Below are 17,732 nucleotides of genomic sequence, written 5' to 3'. Positions count from 1 at the left end.
TACAAGATCGACGCCGGAGACTCGGTGTATCACTTACTCAGGAAAAACATTTCAAATCATTTGGAAATCAATCAATTTTTTGAAAGCCCAATTTTTATAAAACCCATAATCCACAGTTGAGTTTTATAACCTAGCTTTGACACCACTAAATGTAACACTCCAAACCTGGCCTAAACATTATGGCCGAATCTGGTGATGTCACATAGAAAGGAATTTGAAGACAAGATTGTCGAGTTTAAAAATCATTACAGTAAGTTAGCTTTTATTTAATTTGAAAAAAATAGTTGATTTGCTTTAAAATTTGTCTCTTAGTGGAAGCTTTTGTAACCAATTAATTTAAGGAAATCATTTCTATTTACGAAAAACCTTAGTTTTAGAAAAAAAATCATGTTTTATGGAGTTGCAGTTTAAAAAAATCCATAAAAAATAGTATAAAGTCCCAAATTTAAAGCTAATCAGTTCATAGTCCAGAAGATACATCAAAAACCCCAAATAAGTAATAAATTCTAAGTATTAATAGAAAATAGCCTAAAATTTACGTGTGGCCACCGTCGAGTCCTCTGCTACACCGACCTGCCAAGTCTAGGAATTACCTGTACAGATTAAACAGAGAAAGGGTGAGTTTTCTCAAACTCAGTGTGTAATCCCCACAGAAAACATGTATACAGATAATCAACAGAATTCAGTTAGATACAATCTGGGGCCTGTGCCCATCACAGATTCAGTTTGGGTCTTAGCCCATTCAGACACAGCCTTAAAAATACATTAGGGCCATGGCCCATATCAGAAACAGAATACAGATACAGTAAATCAGAGTCCTACCTACTAGCCTCTACACACCATCTCCATCCAACCCTACACACCATGTAGGATTCAATCAACCCATCCATCCCTACACACCATACAATACCAGAATATGGCACATAATCAAAAGGTTGCAACTGAGTTGCCAGATAACAGACTTAATAGCCTTTCAGATACTTCCTCCAAATATCATCAACCCACCCCTATGCAATGCAACATACAAAATATGTCATGCCATTACGCAATTAATAGTACATACATTCAGATATCATAAGTCATGCTCGATATAGAAATCAGATAGACAAATTACACATATAGGGGTCTAAGTAAAGCTTATCGACCCTACAGTAGGTCCACAATCGACTTGGGTGACCCGTGCAACCTTACAGAACTTTTCAGAAAAATGGCCTCACACGCCCATGTGGCCCACTCGGCCCAAATTGGCATTGGCCACGTGATCCATTTTCAATGTAACCCGTGCTAATTAATTATTCATATATGTTTTCCCTATTTATATATATGTTCCTTCACAACTGTCTACTTGAGTCACTGTTACTATATTATTTATATCTTGAGCTACAAAATTCCGAATTAAGATCCGTTTGATTTCTTTGAAACTAGACTCAAATACCTTTCTACAATAAAATTTTTAAAATTTTTGGTTTAGCGAATAAGTACAGAAAATCTTCAAACTTACCCCTGTTCTGCTGTCTAACAGCTTCGTCCCTTCTTTGCTAAAAATTAATTATCTCTTAGTACAAAATTTGGATGATGTTTCCATTTGTTTCTATTGAAAACACACTCATTAATAATTTTATAATGTAAATTTTAACCCCTAATTATTTTTCTCCAATTTTTTATGATTGTCCAAAGTCAGAATAGGGGAATCCAAATTCATTCTGACCTTATCTCACAAAGTTTATTATACCTCAAGATTTACAATTCCATTACTTACACCGTTTCTTCTATAAGAAACTAGACTCAATAAGATTTAATTCCATATTTTTTTCATCCTCTAATTTGATTTTCAAAACTTATGGCGATTTTTCAAATTTAGCCTACTGCTGCTGTCCGAACAGCAAACAATTTTGGCTTTTCACTGAATCTCATTTTTTTTTGCATTTTGGGTATACACCTAGTTTTGTTTGATGCTAAAACAGTCCCCGAGCACTCCAAAGCCTATAATCAAGATACTCAACATCAATTTCACGGATTTACAAGCGAATTGACAACCAAGAACAAACAGAAACCCAACTTAGCAACAACAATAACCCTCCGTTTAACTACAGTTAAGACGAGAACACTTAATTCACCAGTCCAAGCCTCCCCCTATGCCCAAATCGCAGAGAAAAAACATTACCACTTCAGTCACTAAGAGATTCATGATAGAAACGAAGAGAAACACTTACTGAAACTAAGCAATCACTAACCACGTGTGAAAATGAAGAAAAATAAATTGATTAGGGAAAAATCAAGAAGAAGAAAAAGGAGAGAAAGATAGAAAAACTCAGAGAATTTCGACAAGAGGAGAGGGAGAAGAATAGACGGTAGAATTTTTTTGAAAACGAAAGTCAAAATTCGATTATGGGAAAAAAATAAAAAAAATCCTGGTAGCCCCCAAAATCTTCTCCCTAATTCCCACTACACATCCACTACTCAAAATCCCCCTATTACACAACTCTATCCCGAAATATGAGCAAAAAAAATACCCTTGCTTGCATAGGGATTTGAACGCAAGACCTCCACCATAATAACACACTATTTAACCACCAAACTAGCAAAGCCATTCGGATATAATTTACCAAACAATCAAATAAAAGCCTACTGAACAAGAGTAAGACCTAATTCATTCAAAATACCAAAATTTGCCCAAGCGAAGGCTTGAACTTGGGATCTCCCAAACACTCCCAGAACACGTAACCACTAAAGTTGACAGATATTTGTATCATATTTTCATAACAATGAAATTAGAAATTTTGGAGCGTTACACACACCCCTTACCAACACATGGCTAATAGCGAAACCTAGGGGTGTGCAAAATTCGAGTAAAACTGAAAAATTTGGTTAACCAACCGAATTCGGTTAATCGGTCAGTTAACCAAATTTTTTTAGTCAGGGGTTGATTAATTATTTTTTGATTTTTTGGTTAACGGTTAATTCGGTTCGAAACTGGTCGGTTAATCGAATTTTTAGGTTTAACCGAAAAATGAATAAATAAAATTATAATACATAAATAGGCCCATTATTCACCTAAACCCAATCCAAACCCAAGTATTTAACCCAACCCAATTACCAACTCAACCCAATCATAAAAACTACAAATAATTTAATAAATAAAAATAAAATTCTAAAACTAAAACTAAAACTAAAGTCTAAAAGTCTAAAAATAATTTAATTATGTAGTGATTCAATTCGGTTAATTCAGGTAATTAGGTTAATTCGGGTAATTCGGGTAATTCGGTTAATTTTTAACCAAAAATAAAAAACATATAATTTTCGGTTAATTCAGTTAACCGACGAATTAACCAAAAAATTTCGGTTCGGTTAATTTTTTTAAAAAAATTTTGGTTCGGTTAACGGTTAAAAATTTTGAAAGGTCGATTAATTTGGTTAATGTTATTTCGGGTTGGTTAACCGAATGAACACCCCTAGCGAAACCCGCAATGAACCTTGGCACAAAACAATTCAGCAACATAAGAGCAAGGAACCAAAAGAACTATGCAATTAGGACCCATCAAGCAACATGTCGAGAAATTGGGAACATAAATAATAGGATCAATGACAAAGAAGTAACAATTGAACAAGAACTAAGAAAGAAAAAAGAAGAACGGTAGAACTTTCAAAGAAAACAAAAAAAAAACATAAAACGCAACAAAAGAATATGGGAAAGAGGGAGAAAAAATGGATGAGTGAGGGAGGAGTTTTAAGTGAAAATCCCTTATCACTATTTTTAAAACTACCCCACTAACTCCCATCATTATCCGCATCAAATTTTTCTTTCGAAAAAAGAACAAAAAATAATCCTCGCTTTGCACACATAAGGTTTCAAACATAAGACCTCCAAGTAGGTTGACACCTTGCCACTAAACCAACAAGCTCAAAATATTATTTAAGCTACAAGTTGAAAGATAAGGGTTTAAGTAAAAATAGAAACAAAATTCAAGAGAAGGGATTTGATCATAAGACCTCTCACTTACAAACACAATACCTAACCAATAAACCAAATTAATTCACTTGATAAAATTTTCACAATCTTAACTAAAAAATTAGGGTGTGACCACTCTTGATTTTACGAACCTAATTTTTTCTAGCCCGATTTTTGGGATGTGATAACATAGTTCACATGAATCATTGTTCACATATTTTATTTAGCATGGGGCACATAATAGCTTAACTTACATATAATACAACTCAAAAGCTCACAATACATAATTTGGCAAATGAATACAATTCGCCATATTAATACAGATTACCAAATTAACACAGCTCGCCATAATAATATAATTCACCAAGTGAACATGGTTCACAATATAACACAATACACAAATATAATAGGCTCACACTACAGTTGAGCTCACACCTTACATTTCATGATAATATAATTTTGCACTAATCAAAGCTCGCAATATCGCAAAACTCATAATTCAATTATAGATTCGTGCATGCATAAATGTGTATTATCAATAAAATTAACATATTATAAGAGTCCACATTATATTATTTTTTATTTTTTATATTCGTTCACAAGCATTACAAAACCATATAAAAATATATATTACATATATATACATACCTATTTAGTAGCCTTTTTCTCGTCAATTTTTAGAATACATTAAAATTTCCATATACATTTATATATATTAGATAATACAAAACCTATTAACGCATATATATATATATATATTATATAATAAAATTCACACACCTATATTATATATAGCAAAACCACGCATATATATGTACTATGTATATAGCAAACCCACGCATATATATTATACTTATAACACCCATGCGCACACACATATATATATTATAAACCCCACTCATATATATAACACCAAACCCATATATATTATATATATTCACATACCTTTTAATACTTCAACTCACCTTTAATATTTAGTTCACACACAAACGCAATAATTAGATGTACAATTCATACACACTCATCACGTCAACTACATGGATTATAGCTACAAGCTACCTATTTTATTCTTATAACAAAACGCACATTTTATTTTTATGCATTTGACTCATTAAAATTGCACAACATGCATACCTAACACTTAACAAAATTATAATGGTTTGCACCAGGAGAAATCAAGGTTCACATATTAATTAAGCAGGGTTCACCATTGTTGAACTGAAGTTTAAATGTAGCATATCAAGCCACTCACCTTAGTCAATATCTCTTGCACAACAATGTCAAACAAGCTTTTCTTTCCCTTTTTGCATTGCTCGTGAAACCTCTTGGTGAATCTGAAACTTTGCATACACATTAAATAAAATATAAAGTCATTATTAACAACCTTAAACTAAAAAAACAGCAACACAGTCACCACTCTAGGCTCACTTTTCTCATACCGAAAATTTAACTAGTTTTACCGAAATAGGTGTTTAACCATTCAAACTTTATCTTTAAGCCTTAATTTTGATTCTAACATTCTTAAATATCATCTAATTTCACTTTTAAACCATTAATTCTACCTAATCTCACGAATTTAAAGTTTTAAAAAAAATCAAGCTTGTATAAACACACAAAAGGGGAAAATTCAAAATTCATTACCGATCTATCAAACTGAGTTCAAATACATTCTATTTAGTTAAGAATAGATTAGAAATCAATAAAAATAATAGGTTTACTCATTATTTTGAGTTTCACCATTGTTGAACCGAAATTTGATTTAAAAGCTTTAAATCTTAAAAATTCTCAACACACTCAATTAAATTCCGAATTAGAAAAACATCAACCTAATCTAATCATAATAAATCAAGACATTACCTCAATTTGAAGAAAATAACATGGTGATCATGAGAAGAATAATTACAAATTTGATGAGGATTTAATGATTTTTCTTTAAAATTGGAAGGTGTTGAGGTGTTTGGATAGATAGGAAATCAGGATGAGTTAATTTTAAGAGAAAATATCATATTTGAATTTAGAAAATTTTTTGAATGTGAAACTAAACGGGAGGGAATGGGACATGGGGGGTTTAAAGAGGAAGAATATGAGCAATTTTTTTTTAAATTAAGGGAAAATTGTCTTTTAAAAACTCTCAGTTTTCTCTTATTTTTCAAATTAGTCCTTAGTTTAATTAAAACACATTTTTCTCCATTATTTTCAAACCCGATTTTATTTTTAAAATTTGTTTTAAGTTATTTAATAACCAATCACCTAACCCAAATTTTCACCACCTAATTTTAGACCCAATAATCATTTTAATATTTTATTATTACCATTATTATTTATTTAAGTATTTTATCCTATTTTAATTCTATGATATTAAACTCAATTTTTCTCTCGAGCCCACAATCTAATACCTAGTTCTACTAACCCGATTTTTATGATGTGACATTTGAGCTATATATATTAACACTTTTCTCACAGCTAATCAAATTTTGAATTTTAGTTGGATTTAAGTTCCAGTTCAACAAATCATTTCTATTGTCAATTTATCCATCAAAATATATTAACTTAATAAAAAGAAATATTAGTTTATTCCTAATATGAAAAGAAATATTTTTATTAATTTATATATTTTTTATTTTTTTAATTATGTCTGTCACATGTTATCATGTAATTGGTTGTCAATGTTAGCATAAACTAACAATATTAGTGCAAAGGTACCAAAATATGTGATAGAATACAAATTTAAATTACAATTAGATTCAAAAAAAATTAAGTACCAATTATTACTTTTGAACAAATTTAGGTACAAATGATTATATTATTAAGCCAACAACCAGGAGGGTCATTATAAAAAAAAAAATTCCCTTCCACAAATTTTCTTTACAAGACTTATCTCCAAAGTAGACCATGACAACTAATGAATATTAGAAATATAAATGATAAAGAAATTTACTTGTGATAGATATTAAAATTTTAAAATACATTAAACTTGCTATTTAATGTATATCTACTTTATAAAATAAAAAAATTTATAACATTACTAATGTTATCTAATTTAATATTTTAAAAAATATAATTTATAAAATTTCTAGCCATCAAGAATTTTCTCTAAGACTTGCCTATGGATGTTGACTATGAAACTAATCCACATTAAAAATGTAAGTGATATAAAATTTATTAATATTAAAGTTTTAAAATATATTAAACTTTTTATTTTAATGAATATCTACTTTATAAAAATAAAATATTCCTTATCTAATTTAATATTTTCAAAATAAATAATGTAGTCAACTTTTAGTAAGAAATGATTATATTGTTGAGTATACAGCCAAGAGCGTCATTGTCCACAAACTCCACGAAATTTCTATGCAAGACTTGTTTACCCACGTCAATGATCCTGTGAAATATATTAATTATATAATCCTGTGAAATATATTAAGTTCACAAGTCAAGGTATTAACTCTAATCCTTGGAAGAAAGTTATGAAACCCTTTATATAAGTTGAAATAAAGTCTTTTTTTTTTTAAAAAAACCGCTCAAGTGGTAATTAACTTAATATATTTTGATGCATAAGTTTCAAGATAAATTAAAACTAAAAAATTGTTTAATGGTGAGAAAAGTGTGTTAATATAAAAGTTTTTTATTGGATTCGTGTGACTTATCAATGGATTCTAACTCACTTGTTTAATATTTCAACAGAAAAATTATTTGAATTTTATATAAATTTCTAATAGCTGTATTTATTACTTGTTTTACCCATAATCTAGTATTTTTTTTAAATAGGTAAAATATGAAAGAGTTGTTCATAGAAAGCTGGAATCAAGATTACAATGGGCCAAAATAAAATCTATTCTAGCGGCCAACTTTCATTGATTCACCGCTACTAAACAACACATGATAATCAATGGTGGATGAGTCATTTGCATGATTCTCATCGTTTCCATTCATTTCACTTCCCTGCAGCTTCAATGCAAGCTCAAGTCCATACACCACTTCGCTCATTGTTGGCCTTTTAATGCCTTCTGAAGCCAAACAATTTATAGCCACTTCACCAAATTTTAACTGACTTGCAAGCTTGATCTTACCCTGTAGATGAGTATCAATTACCTGATCCAGAATTCCGTTGATGTAGCAATGTTGTACCCACTCCGCTAAACTTATTTGCATATGATCCTCGGTAGTTCGATCTATTGGCGCTCTTGCACATAGTACTTCACACAACACCACACCGAAAGAGTAGACATCGGATTTCTCAGTTATTTTCTGAAGACGGTAGTATTCAGGATCCAAGTACCCGATGCTCCCCTTGACGGCGGTGCTAATATGAGTATTGGATAAGTCATTCATTTTAGACAATCCAAAATCAGATACTTTGGCTATCCATTTCTCATTTATCAAAATATTTGTGGTCTTCACATCTCGGTGAATGATGGTGTGATTAGGACCCGTGTGGAGATAATGCAGCCCTTGTGCAGCACCAATACACATCTTGAGCCTTTGCTCCCATTGTAAAGGGGGGTTATTAGTGTTGTAGAGGTGATCTCTCAAGGTCCCATGAACCATGTAGTCATACACAAGGATCATTTCCATCTTGTCTTCACAATATCCGATCAGAGAAACTAAATTTTGGTGCCTAAGTTTGGAAAGCATCTCGATTTCAGTCCTAAACTCAAGCACCCCTTGTTGTGAGCTTGGATTCAAACGTTTGATCGCAACTGGGGTGGAGCTGGCATTATTAAATCCTTTGTAGACGTTGCCAAATCCTCCTCTTCCGATGATGAAACTTTTATCGAAGTTGTTGGTAGCTGTTTTGATCTCCCTTAGTGAGAGGCGGGGACAAATATCTGAAGGTGGAGTAGGGCCTCTGCTGTTGGCAAATTTATTGGAATGTATCCGGTAAATTAGAAAAAGTAAAAGAGAGACGGTAATAAAGCCTGAGATAGGAGCAACAACACCAACAATTATTGTTCTCTTCTTTGTAACCGGCGACTTCCTAGGATGGATGTTAGGTCCAGATGTAAGATCAAAGCTAGGTCCGGAGAGAGAAAAACCGTTGCTCAATTTGAAGATTTCAAGCCCATTCAAGATGGTATCAGAATAAAGAGTTCTCCAACTTGGCGAAGGATGCAAAGTAATAGAGAGATTTTGCTGCTTTTGATTTCCTTTCTTTCCTATTGACACCACATAATCCCGATATACTGGAATCCCATTTCCACTACTCCAGGTTATAACATCTGCTTGAGTTTCTGCAATTAAATTAGCCAATAAGATCTCAAACACTCTATCGCCTTCTTTGGTTATCTCTATCTGGAACTCACAAAAATGTAACCTTACGAAGTAATTGAACCCAGAATCAACAGGAAACTCCCATGTCAGCTGGTAGTTCTCATTCTGGGTTTTGCTCATCCCCATGGTCCTTGCAGTCACATAAACCTCCCTTGGAGCAGAGTACGATGCTGTATCACTGCTGAAGGTGAGATTAATACTTCCATTAACAGGAAGAGCACTTGGTTTGGCTATTGTCAAATAGGCGTCATCTGTTAACCAGCTCCGGAACATCTCAGTGTCGTCTCCTGGCGAGATTTCCCTCCCACCAACGTTGATTCGATACATCTTCTCAAGGGCAGCGTTGTTTCCTAGGGTGTACAATTTTCCCTGGGCCTGGCCTAGAAAAGGTACCCCTTCATCACTCTCTGGTTTATAATATAGATTGGTTGGCATGGAAACAACTTCGATGCCATTGATGAAAGCATAAGAATCAGTGATTTCAGGAGTGAAGGTTAAGTTGAACCTTTGACCTTGATCAACGTTTACACAAAAGTCTTTGACAACTGTAAGTTCACCTCGAGCATGAAACAAAGCACTGAAATTCCGGAGAAGGGTAAAAGTACCAGCTTGAACAGAGAAGATAGCTTTCTTAGAAGGGTCGTCAAAGCCTGCATATGAAATTGGATAGAAGTGCAAGCGAATGAATTTCGGACCAGGACTGAGGGGAATAGAATAGGTGAACTGTGAGTAAGAAAGACGAGCTGTGGAGTAGGGGACCTGATCAACTTGTTCAGATATAGCTTTAATCACTGATGATTTGTTTTGTTGCTCTATGGGGCTGAATTTTCCATTGCCATCGCCTATCCAATAACGGCTATTAAAAGACTCTCCATCGACGGAAGAACCACAATCAATTGCGTAGTTTTCTGTGGGGTAGTAAGGGTTAACATTGAAATCTGCTGTAACAGGAACCACAAGGTATTGACTGAAGAAGAAGAGGAGACAGGGAAGCAGCAGAAACAAGAGGTTTTGAAGGGAAAAAGTTGCTGTTTTGCTTGGATTCTCCATTGGTGAGGAAAACCAGATAGATAACCAGGAAGAAAGATCGAAATATTCCAAGCATCATACTAAGTGTGACAACATCTTATGAGAACTGCTAATACTTCTAATACATTAAATTTTGAATTTTATTCTCAAATTTCAAGTTTCTATTGTACACCTGAAAGTTTATTTAATAAAAAAAATACACTCCAAGAAAAAAGACAAAAGCATAAAATTAAATGTTTTTTTTTATAAAATTTAAAATGGAATTTAATATTTGAAATCTCACACTATTAAAAATAAACTAATATAGTTGTATGGTAAAATTTGGAATATTAAATATATTCTAAGCAAAGTTTTTAGAACCAAAATGATGTTTAAATTGTTCAGAGCATTTATTTTTATGTTTTAATTAAATAAATTATTAAAACATAAAAATAAAAAATAATAATTTAATCGGTTTTTTAGACTTGTTCTACCAACTCGTAGTGGTTCGTAGGTTAACTAGTATGATGCTTCTTTCCGAACTAGTACCTCGACCAATTCAATTGGTTTAAACAAGTATGGCTCTATGTTTTTACACATTGTAAATTTAGAATTTAGTCCTCTAACTTTCATTTTCAAGAATTTAATATTTTAAGTTTATGGAGTTAAAAAAAATCGCTTTCAAATTATATATAACTACGTAATATTTTAATTGAAAAGCTAATGATATTAACGATTTAAACTAATTAATAAAATTATAAAAACACGGAGACTAAATTATATTAAAAATTAAAATATAAGAATTAAATATGAATTTTGAACGTATTTAAAAAACCAAATGAGTGTGTGCCACAAAAGGAGGGACGCCCTTCTACCTTTAATATATAGTTATAGATTAAACCGTTAAAATGATACTCTATATTAAATTGGAATAAATTTCAAAATTATACATAAATTTTAATTTAATGTATAATTATATACATGAACTTTAATTTGGTGCAATTATACATATGAAATTCTGGCTATAGTTTAAATGTATACTTGAAACTTTAATTTTAATTTAATCATATACATTTATAAAAATAAATACATCAATTTATTTTTTATATTGAATAAATATAATTATTTATTATTGCAATATATAAACATAAAACGATGTTATATCGATAATTGTGTTAATAATTTATAAGAACTGGGTCAAATCAAAATTTCATATATAAAATTGCATAAAATTAAAATTCATGAGTACAATTGCACATTAAACCATAGTTCATATATAGTTTTGAGATTTATCCCTATTAAATATAAACGAAACTTATGATATTAGTACAATCGCTTTTCCAATTCAGGATTTAAAATATGGCTTAATCCTTAATGAGGACTTGACTCATTTGGTAGAAGTAGAGATTTTGAATCTTGAATATTCAAGTTTAAAATTTATCATGTATAATTATATATATATAGGTTTTTGTGTCCGTTATGTGTTGGAGTTTTAGCTTAGTTAATTCTAATTTATTAATTTTAATCTAGATTGTGTCAATTCTTAGTTCGTTTGTATTGTAATAATAGTTTGATTCTACTTTGTGGTTATTTGAACAATCTGTTTGCAATAGCTTTATGCTTATAGTTACTTGAATTTATATTTGTAATTGTACTATATGTGCCCATAAATAACATAACACTTATGTTGCAGGAAAGATGTGCAGGTGCTGATACTGTAGCTCTTGTAGCTCGGATATTGCATAGATCTAGAACTAATCTCCAATCATTGCTATTAAAGAGTAATACATCTGTAGTTGAAGATTTTTTTGTGCACCTGGTATGGTTCTCAATTAGTCATTTTCTATCAATTGGGTTAAGAAAATACAAAAAAAAAAATATACTCGTGTGATTTATGTTGACTTATGGTTTAGTGCTATGTCTGAACAAGACTAGAATAGTTATTTATAACAGTATTGGACCACCTCTAATCCATATTTTCCTGAAATTAAAAAATACCAGTAATAAGAAACACTTTGTCCTCTCTTCTTTCACAAAGGATGTCCTGGTTTCTGCTTTGTGTTATTTGTATATGTATAGTATTAAATAAATGTCAAAGTAGTATGTGGTTAAGATTTTAGTTCCACCTTTCATAGAAAAGCAAGTTGTTAATGCTTTGTAGACATAGAGATATATTATAGACAAGGACAGGGGTCATTCTACTGGATCTTCCAAGTGAGTCTGTAAGGTATGTCAGAGTAAATTTAATAATTTCTCGTTTTGTTGCTTCATTAATTTGGTACATTGAACCTTTTGAACATATAGACAGCTTCATAATATATTCAAGCAGTTTCTTTATTACTTTATACTAAATTCAATTGAATCATTATTTGGTATGATGTGATGAAAAATCATGAATGATAAATCTGATATTCTGAAATAGGCTCCTTGTTGCCCCCTCCCGCCTGAAAAAATGGCCCTCTGAACAGTTGTGGGATCTGTAAATTATGAGGACTTGGATTCTTGAAGACCTTTGACACTATCTTGTGCTAGATTATTATGATGGCAGTGTCAAGTTACTCTATGTAACTTATGATTTGTAGCTCAAATATTTTCTTTAATCAGTGCAAAATGATGACAAACACGCAGCAAGGGGGCTCGATTCATGAAGGAAGCCGGTTTTTTTTTGTTCAAACAGTTGAAACAAAATTCAAAGATCAGTTACTCCTAATAACTATTAGAGCTTTGATGAAGGTAGCTCTTCCCCTTCAAAGGCCCTCCTATTACTTTCATTATTAAAGCTAAAAAATAGATAGACCAAATGTGTCACTTCTCTACTCTCTGTACAAGCATGTATACCTCTCAAGTCCTTGCTCCTGCCACTCAACCCTGGCTGTATAGCCCATGTAATAATCTACATAGCATAAGCTAAACTGCCTTTGTATATATAAATATATATTAGTAATTTGATTCAGTAATGTGTCACCTAAGGACAAGGCATAGTTGAAGCTGTCAATAGAAATCTATAAATTAAAAAAGAAAAAAAAGTCATAAAAACTCCCTTGGAATCAGCTTTTGTCAACTAAACACATAAACAAAATAAATAAAAAAAAAACAAGTTCTGAAACATAAGATTGGTTGGAGAAATGAGAGATCTTTCTTCTCTAATTAATAAATTGAGAGGTTCAAAAGATTCTATTCAAGTGTGAGAGAGAAGAAGCAAATTTATGAAGGCAAGCTATTAGCCTGTGTAAGGAAAGAGTTACCCCATGAAATGAATGTTTGTTTGCGAGCCATTATAGTGGGAAGTGGTGCATTTAAATGAGTGAGTTATACACTGCTTGATGAGAGTGCAACTACCTCTCATCTCTCACTATATATTTAATAATTGTTAAATATTCTTATTTTTATATCATATTCATGTTATCTTTTAATGATATTTTGTGTCTGTCTTTTTTATTGCTTTCACGCTTTTTATTGCTTTTATTCTTTTATTTTATTTTTTAAATTGAAAGTGTTCATGAATTAGGTTCAACCCATTAAAAGTTATTCCTATATGAAAATGTATATACTTTATCATTAAATATAAATAAAATAAAATAGAGACGAAATCAAATTAAACCGATTTACTTAGCATTGGTATGACCATTTTTAATTTGGGCAAATAAAAGAAGGCCCCATAAGGGTTTCATACTTAGCTAGAAAGATAAATATATGATAATATATCATATTAAAATAATTTTTATGGCTGAGCAAAATGTGTGTGTGTGGATTATATCTTGCTGAAAATGTTTGCTCCATGTTATTACCTTATTTTACATTTTCAACATTTTCTTGTGATGGCAACTCTCTTGTCTTGTGTTAGAACTTTAATTATTAAATCAATCTGTCTCTGACATATACTCCCAGATATGCTAGATGTTGGTACTAACAATCTAAAGCTAATTGAAGACCCACTTTATGAGTAAAATATGTGCTTATTTACTTTGTTATTCATAGAATGGAACATATGAAATGCTTGTTGGTACTTTGTTTTATTTACCGATTGTGGAGATTTCTTTTGACATGTTTCTCTTTGGGGGTTTGGACAGATTTAGGACTAAGACAACCAAGGTTAGAAGGGGAAGAATATTTATCAATTATTGATGAGTTCCTCGAAGCGATTTTAACACGTTAGCCTGAGGCTATTGTACAGGTTTCTCTCTTTCAGAAGTGAGAATTTTCTTTTATGTTGATACCATGATGTTTATTTGATGGTTACCCTATTTAGTTTGAGGATTTTCAAATGAAGTGGGCCTTTAAAACTCTGAAACGCTATCGGGAAAGGTTTTGCATGTTTAATGATGACGTACAGGTGAGCACTTGGCCCAGCAAGTTGCTACTTTTATGGATAGGATTAGATTCTAGTGTAACTTAGATTGCTGCAGCATCATTATGAATGCCACAAATATTAGAAAGTTGTGCTTACTTAATTCTCTTAGGGAACTGCTGGAGTTGCACTTGCTGGATTGTTAGGAACTGTAAGAGCACAAGGTCGATCTTTGGATGATTTTCCAAACCACAAGATTGTTGTGGTGGGAGCTGGAAGGTGTTTGGCTGACTCATAAAGCTTGGTCTTTCAATCTTTCACCATAATTTTTCTACGGCTCCTTGCATCCATTCCCTCACAGCTTTATTTCTCATAAAAACTTTTCTTTCTGGCTTCCAGTGCAGGATTTGGTGTTCTTAGCATTGCTGTTCAAGCTGTTGTAAGGATGACAGGAAATGCAGATACAGTTGCACAGAACTTCTTCATACTTGATAAAGATGTACAATTTTGTACCTCCTTTCTAGCTTTTTTCATCCTATTTGTGCAAAGCATTTTATGTTCTTTTAGATATGTAATGTCCTTTCTCTTGTGTAATGAAGATGTGGATTTTATGAACTAATCATGTAAAAATGTTTTGCTAGAAAATCATCTGCGGATTTCTTTTTACGATATCTACTTCATTCATAGTTTTCTTTTTCTTTTTAGTTTCTTACTTCTAGGAGAAAATCATTATGGTTTGACTCTAGGAATCTAAATTTTCTAATTTTTTAAGTGTTTTATTAATTTATTATTTTAAATTCTAAAGCTAAATTCATTAATTTTTTATATTTAGTTTTTAAGTTAAGATTTTCATAGAAAATTTAATTTAAATAATATTTTTTATTTATCCTTAACAAGTATATTTAAAGTTCAAATTTAAAAAATAAAACATAATATAATATTTATCATAAAAATAAATATTATTTGATTAAAATATTTTTTTAAAGGTTACGTTTTTAGCGGCGTTTTTGCTAGAAGCGTCGCTAAAGGTTTATTCTTTAGTGGCGTTTGTGGCTGAAGCGTTGTTAAAGCTCACGATCTTTAGCGACATTTGTATCTAAAGCGCCACTAAAGATCACGATCCTTAGCGGCATTTGTGGCTAAAGTGCCGCTAAAGGTTACGATCTTTAGCGGCGTTTGTGATAAAAATGCCGCTAAAGGTCAAGATCTTTAGCGGCGTTTGTGACAAAAGCGCCGCTAAAGTTAGCGACATTGTCAATAGCGACGCTTTTTGCGGCGCTTGTAAAAGTGCCGCTAAAGTCATAAAAAAGCGCCGCTAAAAGCCTATTTTGGTGTAGTTATGGGAATAACCATGTTGCAATTCCATAGTTTCGAGTTCATTAATCATACACCAAGACTTGGTATTAGAGTGTTGGAAGTGGTTGATGATCATAAAGATGTTGGAGAAAATGACAATGGATGAGAAAGACGAGTTAATTCAATTAAGTGAACTTAATTGTGTTAATATAGTTGTTTTCACCACTACCATTCCTCTTACCATCTTAAATTTCACATGTATTCACCTTTGTCTCCTCTTCCTCATCTTTAAAGCTATAAGTTCAAAACCTCCTATACTTCCCTTTAACTAGAGAAGGAAGTTTTTTTTTTCTTATCTATTTTTTTCTTAAAAAATAAAAATAGTTAGCTTTGAGTCTGATTTATTATTTATGATTTATGGAAAAAAAATTTTGTATTTTGAAATTCCATAAGGTATATTTGGGGAACATTTTTTTCTTCTACTTGGAGCCTTTACCTCTAAATCTCTATTATTAGACTTAAAAGAATAAAATTTTAATAATAATTCTACAAGATTACTCAAGCACTGAACCACAGGAATGAATTATTATAACGTGTAAAATGGTGACAAAATGTTATTGTCATTCCAATAAACCAAACATCGTATAAATCTAAGCAAAAGGATGACCAAAGATAACCACTGAAGCATAGGCTAAAACAACAACTGGATAGGTCGGGTCACAATGTTTCTCAAGAGTTAATCCTAGTTCACTTTTCGGAGAAACTTTCTTAACTATTAAAAAGTGTCTTAGATTTCGCTATTACGAGAATGATCATGTTACAATTTCATGATTTCGAGCTCATTAGTCATACAACAAATCATAGCGCTGGACTATTAGAAGTGGTTGATGTTCATAAAAATGTTGGAGAAAATGACGATGGAATTTTCTAAATGAAGTTTTGTACTATTATAAACTTACTAACTTGTAGTGAAAAAGGATTCTGGTTCAATAAATAAAAAAAATTTCCGTACACCCTACTACAAGACTCATCTACAGAGATTGACCATGAAGACTTGGAAAAGTCTTACACCAAAAACAACTCGATTTTTCTACGTTCTTTTTCCATTAAAAAAGTTTTATTATAAAATCTTGTGAAATATATTATTTATGTTGCAACACAAGATTTTAACTTTTATGTCTAAATGTTGAAAGAAATTTATGAAGTTTTTGATAATAAGTCATTGAAATAAAGTCTTTTACAAAAGAAAGTCGAGTGGTATATTTTAACTAAATATATATTAACAATGTTTTAGAAAAATTTCACATGCATGATAGAACTTGTAGCCAATTTAACAACCGTTGTTCATAAAAAGCTGGAATTAATATCACAATTAATGGGAAAATAATTAAAGCATCTAATCTAGCGACCAACTCTTATTGATCCACTATCACTAGTAAACAATACATGATAATCTATGGAAGATAAGTCATTTGCATGATTTGCATCGTTTCTATTTATTTCACTTTCCTGCAGCTGTAATGCAAGCTTAAGTCCATACACCACTTCACCCATTACCGGCCTTTTCATCCATTCCGAAGCCAAACAACTTATAGCTACTTCACCATATTTTAATAGACTTGGAAGCTTGATCTAACCCTGGAAATAAGGATCAATTATCTCATCAAGGCTTCCATTTTTGTACCAATGTTGTGCCCACTCTGCCAAACTTATTTGCATGTGGTCTTCAGCATTTCGATCCATCGATTCTCTTGTGTCACGGGGTTAGATCTTTTGTCTCGTGATCCGTGTAGCCTTAGGTGATCCGTTCATCTAAACTCGCCTAAGTCATCCTTTACTCAAGTGAGGATTCCTTTAGAACTCCTCCAAGGCACCAATTTGTATAGCGGAAGCAATTTATGCCAAAAGAAGCCATAAAAG

At 31.7% G+C, this 17,732-nt stretch overlaps 2 protein-coding genes across 7 annotated transcripts; one reads left to right on the top strand and one right to left on the bottom strand.

Annotated features, from left to right (window-relative positions):
* Nucleotides 1-7,678: 7,678 nt before the first annotated feature.
* Nucleotides 7,679-10,448, bottom strand: LOC107954855 (receptor-like protein kinase FERONIA). The gene has a single exon (XM_041097787.1). It carries the CDS (start codon nt 10,268-10,270, stop codon nt 7,787-7,789), a length of 2,484 nt encoding a protein of 827 aa, XP_040953721.1. The 5' UTR covers nt 10,271-10,448; the 3' UTR covers nt 7,679-7,786.
* Nucleotides 10,449-11,898: 1,450 nt separating this feature from the next.
* Nucleotides 11,899-15,180, top strand: LOC107954854 (NAD-dependent malic enzyme 2, mitochondrial). 6 transcript variants are annotated; one of them, XR_001699724.2, is made up of 4 exons: nt 11,899-12,047; nt 14,299-14,402; nt 14,478-14,561; nt 14,689-15,180. XR_001699724.2 is itself a non-coding variant. In XM_016890540.2 (3 exons), the coding sequence occupies exons 1-3, from the start codon at nt 14,222-14,224 to the stop codon at nt 14,812-14,814; spliced, it is 309 nt and encodes a 102-aa protein (XP_016746029.2). In that variant the 5' UTR covers nt 14,006-14,221; the 3' UTR covers nt 14,815-15,180. The 6 variants fall into 6 exon arrangements, 1 of the variants encoding a protein (XP_016746029.2); XR_001699726.2 differs by having other exon boundaries at nt 11,903-12,047; nt 14,299-14,320; XR_001699725.2 differs by lacking the exon at nt 11,899-12,047 and adding an exon at nt 12,092-12,961.
* Nucleotides 15,181-17,732: the final 2,552 nt, after the last annotated feature.

Source organism: Gossypium hirsutum, chromosome D07, assembly GCF_007990345.1.
Source record: "Gossypium hirsutum isolate 1008001.06 chromosome D07, Gossypium_hirsutum_v2.1, whole genome shotgun sequence".
NCBI lineage: Eukaryota > Viridiplantae > Streptophyta > Magnoliopsida > Malvales > Malvaceae > Gossypium > Gossypium hirsutum.
The sequence above is the reverse complement of the archived record's forward strand: the minus strand, read 5'-3'. Positions and strand labels throughout refer to the sequence as shown.

Bases quoted from the DNA above. Each gene is read 5' to 3' on its own strand.
- LOC107954855 (XM_041097787.1), bottom strand. From the start codon at position 10,270: ATGGAGAATCCAAGCAAAACAGCAACTTTTTCCCTTCAAAACCTCTTG.
- LOC107954854 (XM_016890540.2), top strand. From the start codon at position 14,222: ATGCTTGTTGGTACTTTGTTTTATTTACCGATTGTGGAGATTTCTTTT. The intron at 14,321-14,477 runs GTTAGAAGGGGA...TACCCTATTTAG, and splicing joins TTAGGACTAAGACAACCAAG to TTTGAGGATTTTCAAATGAA. The intron at 14,562-14,688 runs GTGAGCACTTGG...TAATTCTCTTAG, and splicing joins TGTTTAATGATGACGTACAG to GGAACTGCTGGAGTTGCACT.